The following is a 7239-nucleotide window of genomic DNA, read 5'->3' as shown; positions in this document are numbered from 1 at the left end:
GGGGGGGGGGATGGTTGGGGGGGGCAAATGGGTGCATATTGTGTGTATTAGTAGCAAAGCGGGAGATAACGTGGGTGGAACCGACATCACTAAAGGGGCTTTACTGTCCAGATGCATTAATAGCTAAAGCCTTTCCTTTAAATCCCCCCTACAGCAGTGGTTCTCAAACTGTGGATAGGCGTACTGCCAGTGGTACGCGACGCCTCTCTAGCGGGGTAACCTCATATTTTCACATTTACATTTTCAATTGAGTAAATCCGAAACATACCATACCACAATTAACCCTTTCATGCATGACGGTCACTACAGTGGACAGCTATTAAAATGTCATTTTCTATGATAAGAATAGGTTTTGATGGCAGTGTTGGCATATAAGCCTCTACAGTGGACGCCTGAGAATCACCCAACACTGCCGTACAGTGGTCAGCCTTTGCAACTGCAGAATGATTGTGTCAACATTCAAAAAGAAAATTTGGTGTATAAAAACAGAACCAAATCAGTTCTTATTTTTATGTCTAAAAACACATAAAAACACCGTCTGTTTCTTTGTTTTGTATGTGGACCTCATGTAACTGATTCTCATGATCTTTTTTTTTTCGTTTTATTGATACAAATCGCCCTGCTTTTGAATAGATTTTTAATTGATTCACAGAGCAACGTTACATCCCCAGTCTCAGCAGTAATAAGCAGTAATTACTGTGGCAAATACAAAAACAAGGTACTAGGACCATGCTAAGCCAGCGGTAAATGCGGGTGCAGCACTTGGTCATTCCCTTCTTCTGTTCATTATACTATTTTTTTTATCATTTGGTATACTACTTTTAGTTTTGTAATTGGACTCGCTCTCCTAGAAAGAAAAGAGTCACAGATCACTTGTTTCAGTTGCAGATGACTTGGCTCAGACTTGGGTGAAATTGGCGTTCCACTTCTTTTCAAAAATCTACAATTGAACTAGTGAAGTTGAACTTCAACTTCAACTTAGAGTTTCCCAGAAATGGCTTGATTTTTCTTACAGTTGTGAAGACATAACAAAGTGATGTAGATGACGTGGGGCAGTGGTGGCTTAGTCAATTTTTAGATTTTCATTTACATGTCCTAAGGCACAATTCAGAGTGAAAAGGGGTCATTTTTGCTCAACTGATATGTGTAAATATTTGTCCAAATAACGTGTTAAAAAAAGGTGACAAACACTCATGAAATTGTGCAATGAGTTGGATGACTGATAATTCTTTCCATTTTTCTTTTTTTTTTGGGGGGGATAGTGGAAAGCTTCTGAGTCTGGAGGATGGAACGTCCCCTGGTAGTGGACAGGAAATGGAGGGTACCAAGAGGGAGGGACCCAGTGAGTATGAGATCATGATGGAGAACAAGAATAAGCAGGTAATGTCTTCTTTTTTTGTGTGTGTGTAGGTGTGTGTACATGTCGAAAGCAGGCGTCACCGAACTTTTTGAAACAGAGAGCTACTTCAAGGGACACTTAATAATAGATCAAAAAGCACAATAACAGTTGACTAGTTTTTTTTTTTTTAGGAAATACCCTGCAGGTACCTTAAGTAGTCCACGGGGACTACCAGGTGTCCCCAAGCACCACGTTGGTCATCTTTCTGTTTGAAATGCCTTCTTCAACGAATTAACCTTTTATCTATTTCTGTCTTTGTGGACATGCGAACTAGCATCTTGGTCACCTCAGAGATATGGACGACAAAAGATTATGGTAGTCATGGTAACAGCTAATAAATGCTCATGGGTAGTTGGAGATCTTTAATGTGTCATAAAAAAAACTCATGTACATGTTCATCTATAAAGTCTGCTACAGCGGAGGTCGCTGAGCTGAGTACGAGTACGTACTTCATCTGTCGGGAGTTTACCTTGCTTTTGGAGCGACCCCTGAGACGTGACTTTAGGCGGCTCTTTTTCCTCGTTTTTTCTGTCCCGTGGCGCATTCACGTCCTCTTTGATGTGGCGCTTTTTATGTTTAACCCTTTCATGCATGACGGTCACTACGGTGGACAGCTATTAAAATGTCATTTTCTATGATAAGAATAGGTTTTGATGGCAGTGTTGCATATAAGCCTCTACAGTGGACACCGTGTGAACTGTGCTTAGCAGAGGTGAAACACTTTACGCAGGTGTTCAACAGTGACAAGACCGAATTTGTGGGGAATTTGTAAAATTGCAGCAGTTCCTCTGTGAAACCCTGTCCAAAAGACATGAAACAAACATCTAAAAAAAAGTAGTACTTTCAGTATTCCAAGAGGAATCATTTTTTGGTGTTATTCTGCAGTGTACTATTTTTTTTTGTCTCCATTAGTTATACATTGAATTTATTAGATTTAGACTATTCTTTATTGGCACAGAAACACAAAAAAAACAGTGAGTCTGGCAACGAAATGTCGTTGCTTGGCAACCGGAGTACACGGTACAAAGTACACAGCTTATTATTTAATGGAGTTAAAACAACCTTGCAATGTATATGTCAATGCTGGACTATTCTACTCACTCTACTTCTCATACCCCCCCCCCTGCAGATAGAAGATTTAGAGCAGAAGTATGGAGGCCATCTTATAGCAAGGCGGGCAGTCCGTCGTATTCAAACAGCTTTTCGTCAGTACCAGCTGAGCAAAAACTTCCAGAAGATCCGCAACTCGCTGTCAGAGAGCAAGTTGCCTCGTCGCATCTCACTGCGCCATCCTTGCCCCTCCGCCCGAAATCAGAACATGACACAGCGACACAGTTACACTTTGCACCCAGTAGGGGAAGGAGGAGGTGGAGGAGGAGGAGGAGTAGGAGGGCAAACACCTTTTCGCTCGAAAACTCCCCCTCCTCCTCCATGTCGCTCTACATCTTTACCTACATCTGCTGCTTCGGCTCCTGCAAATCCTTCCTCTCCTATCCCTACCACAGCCCCACCTTCGGCACCCACCCTCACACAACTGGAGGACTGCTTCTCTGAACAAGTAAGTGACTCCTTTGTTTTATGTCATTTTTCCTACTTTTACTTGCTAATAGTGATCTGCGGATTGATCCTGAAATATCGATACTTCCGATTCTGGATCTTTATGCTCTGAAATCGATTCTGAAATCAAAATATCGATACTTTTGATACTTACGCATTCTGAGATGAGGTGTATCCTAAACAGAAACATGGTGAAAAGTATCCAAATGATTGAGATGTTGTCTAAGTGACGCTCGGTTGGTGGGACTACTTCTTCTTCCGCCTGGGTGTGTGCGTCATGCGTAAGCACAGGAGGCTCTACTCCGTGCTCTCACTCAGTCACTATTGATGGGAATTTCGGCTCTTTTTTTTTAGAGAACCGGTTCTTTTGGCTCGGGTCACTGAAAAAATCCGACTCTTTCGGGTCCCAAATGGCTCCTCAGATTATTTATTTTATTTTTTTTAGTTTTACAAATAACATGTTTTCAGAGTTTGAAACATTGTTTTGACATATTTTATATGATTATGTTCTCAGGTTTTTCTATTGTTGTGTTGACTGTATAGTAAATGAGGCAGCTACCTCAGTACACTCCAGAGTTTAAAATAAATAAATAAACTCTGCCTTGGATTCTTAAAGAAGCTATGATTTGAAATACACTTTTTTTTTTATTTAAAAGACAAATGATAAAATATCGGTATCGATATCGGCGATACCAGCCCGAATTTTCCTCGGTATCGGATCGGGAAGGAAATTGGGGGTATCGAACATCACTACTTGCTAAATACAAGGGGCCCTCGGTTTACCATGTCCTCGATCTATGGTGTTTCGCCTTTCCGCTGCCTTACGTTACGTTTCCCTTACGTACAAAATCTCCTTCATTTCCTCGAGACCACCCTGTTTACATTCAGTGGTAGCCCCCTCCTCCCCCCCATAAGCATGTGTCAGACCCTTCTAATGGCAGTGCCTGCAAGAAAAGTAAAGGAAATTCCATGTAAGATAAATTAGGTATAACAAAACACTCGGGGAAAAGAGCAAAATAAACTAACAAACATCTGCCTGTTACTTTTGCTTTTGAGTTTGTTTTCAGCATCAGTTTTTTTTTAATTCAGTGTTAAAATTCAATCGTTTTGCTTCATTGCTCTTTGTTGCGCCTGTTCCGTTTTCTGGCATATTTTGTAATATGTAATAACAGCTAAAATCCGGTTATGTCGCTGTTAGGAACAGGACCCTGATGTAAGTCAAGGATATCAAATCCTGATGTAACCCTAACCCTAACCACAATATCATTTATTCAAGTTGGGGTTTACTAGATATGACATATCTTAAGCCCCATGATATATATATATGTATATGTATATATATATACATATATATATATATATGTACAACAAGGCTGTATTATACAGATGGCACAACTCTGTGGGGAATAAGATGACGTGCAGTGTGTGGGCGACCTCAGTCCAAGCAACACTTAAAAAAAAACAAAACATAGAGACGGTTTTATTTTGTACTCATTAACAGAAGACTAGTCCAGAATAAACAGGAAAAATAATTCTTTATGAAACAAAAAGCCTTGAAACTGTCACTGCAATTAAACTAATACAATATATTGAAATAATACATTTAAAAAAAACATTCTTCATAACACAGACCTGAACAAAAAGTAAGTCTTCGCTGGTCTTTATCCCTGATGCTAAGACATTTCCTAACAAACATACTTGACCTACAAAAACAAACTACCCATGAGGGCAATATTCTAAAATGGTTCTGAGGAAAAGATGTTACTGGGTGAGAAGACCCTAGAAAAGATTTATGGATGTTGTTAAAGAGGACCTGAAGGTGGTTTTATGTCAAAGCAGAGGAGGCAGGGTGTAGGGTGAGATGGAGACCGAAGGTCTGCTGCAGTTGCAGTTCGGTCGCACCTGAGTATAAGACGCATACCCAGCCAAAAGATGAAAAAAAAGCCCTTTCACGGCCATCAATCATGATCGTAAATTGATTTTTTTTTTTTTTTTTGCCTCAGTTTGAAACTTTCACGGTCATCAATCATGATCGTAAATGGATTTTTTTTTTTTAAAAAAAACAGGTTTATAGTGTGTTAATCGTCTCTTTTGCAGCTGCACTCTTTGGCCCAATCAATCGACGAGGCCCTTCGAGGTTGGAGCTTATCAGACGGCGAAGAAAGCAAGGGGCTGCTAATGGACCCGGGGGCACTTTGTGCAGTCGCCGAGAGCACATGTCTGCCGCGCAGCGCCAGCTCGCTGCTCATGGCCTTTAGGGATGTCACTGTTCACATTGACAGCAACAGCTCCTACACCATATCTTCTGCCACAACCACAACCACAACCTCGCTTGGCAACACCGGGGGAGCCGAGCCTGGCAGCAGGAAGAGCTCCCTGAGCAGAAGTGCTGGGCAAGGAGGCGGACTATTAATGGAGGACCCGGAGTTCCCTGCCCCGCCGCCCAACGAAGAGCTGGAAATGGTTGATCCGGGATCCAGGACTTGCTCTGGAGTTGGAGAAAGAGGGATTGCAGAGGTGGACACTATCTCGGACCAACTCGGGTCCACCTCCACATCTACCTCTACTTCCACCTCTATCTCCACCTCTACCTCCACCCAGTCAAACCAGCAACAGGCTCAGATCTACACCCAGTACCAGCAGTACCACTTTACCCATCCCCAGCAGGTTGCTCAGGGGCCAAGCCCTGAGGCACTGCAGGCCCTGGTCATCTCGGTTCCTAGGGACCGTTGCCAGGATCCGGTCTCTTGCTGCTCACCAACGTTGTCCACAGACACACACCGAAAGCGCCTGTACCGCATAGGACTAAACCTCTTTAATGTGTGAGTGGACAGCAAACAAATGCCTCGACACACACACCCAGAAACAGTTGGTCGTCAGGTTACATTTGTAGTTCTTACATAAACATATATACATACCCTTTTTTCCCCAAGAAAGACATGCCAGAAATGCCAAAAACAGGGGTCTCAAACTCCCTGCTGACTGGCAGGAAGTAGCTTGTGAATCACATACCATATACCATATATTGCCCTCTCTAGGACCACTGGTGAAAATGTTGTTTGTTTGTACAGTGGAACCTCCCTTTTTCATTTCAGTTGACGAAACGAAATTTGTAACCAAAAATTGCCCCCCCTGGTTGTCGAAAGCCTCCCTTTTTCATTTCAGTTGACGAAACGAAATTTGTAACCAAAAATTGCCCCCCCTGTTGTTGTACCATGACTTGGTTGCAGAACAGGCCAAAAATATCAGGCAGCCAGCAAGTGATCACTTGCCGGTATTTCTTGCACTGTGCTATTGCCTTTTTTTTTTAGTGAAAGGCGAAAAGAAAAAGTAGCGAGAAGCATGAGATTAGCGCTTGTGTTTCACATCTGGCTTTCAGATTCTTGTCCAGCTTCAGCAATAGAAAAGTGAAGTAAAGAGATTCTACAAAAGCACGAGATTAGCGCTTGTGTTTCATATCTGGCTTTCAGATTCTTGTCCAGCTTGTCTTTCCTTTTTATAAATGTATTCTTTATTCAGTTGTGTTTATCCTAAGTTTGAATACTCAGTCCACTGGGGGTCCAAGAAGAGATTAATCAATTTTTACATTGATTCCTATGGAGAAAATTGTTTCCGTTTTTGAAATTGTTTGGTTCACGAACGGCCTTAAGGAACGAATTCAATTCGAAAAACAGAGGTTCCACTGTATAATATAATTAGGATAGTTATTTGCTGTAGATATTCTAATAATGGCTAATGCATGTGAACATTTCAAATTCTATTAAGAAATCATTGTTTTAGAAAACCACAAAAAATTACCAAAAGGTTCAAAAAGAAATATAGTTCCTACGTTGATATGCTTTCTTGAGGTGCCCTGGCAACACAGGGTGTATGTGAAGATAGCTGATAACGTCCTATTTACATTTGTATTTGAAAGTCAATTAGTATCAGGTGAGATACTGCCTTTACCGAAGAAACAATCAACAATCACAACAATCAAAACATATTAATATTCATGTTACAATCAGAAAGTTTTTTTTTGTTTTTTGTTTTCAAATCACTGAGGTGACCCTCAAATGAGATGGCATTAGTGACTCCTAGCTCAGTGGATTTTAAGATTATTGGATTAATCAAGGTTTCAGGGTGCTACGTATCAGAGGTGTGGACTGGAGTCTCATGACTTGGACTCGAGTCAGACTCGAGTCATCAATTTGATGACTTTAGACTCGACTTGACAAAATGTAAAGAGACTTGGAACTCGACTTGGACTTTAACATCAATGACTCGTGACTTCACTTGGACTC

The 7239-nt window shown here is 41.4% G+C and overlaps 1 protein-coding gene across 2 annotated transcripts in view; it reads left to right on the top strand.

The window, feature by feature from the left end:
* The window catches only part of iqsec3b (IQ motif and Sec7 domain ArfGEF 3b), a 27402-nt gene that overhangs the window by 8201 nt on the left and 11962 nt on the right, over positions 1 to 7239 (top strand). For both annotated transcript variants that reach the window (XM_008311862.3, XM_017033059.2), the window contains exons 3-5: positions 1263 to 1380; positions 2529 to 2957; positions 5054 to 5778. In XM_008311862.3, the coding sequence (XP_008310084.1) occupies positions 1263 to 1380; positions 2529 to 2957; positions 5054 to 5778 (1272 nt within the window). The remainder of the gene's footprint in view (positions 1 to 1262; positions 1381 to 2528; positions 2958 to 5053; positions 5779 to 7239) is intronic.

The sequence above is a fragment of the Cynoglossus semilaevis genome, chromosome 6 (assembly GCF_000523025.1).
Source record: "Cynoglossus semilaevis isolate Cse_v1.0 chromosome 6, Cse_v1.0, whole genome shotgun sequence".
Classification (NCBI taxonomy): Eukaryota; Metazoa; Chordata; class Actinopteri; order Pleuronectiformes; family Cynoglossidae; genus Cynoglossus; species Cynoglossus semilaevis.
Note: the sequence above shows the minus strand (reverse complement) of the source record. Positions and strands in the feature narration are given on the sequence as shown.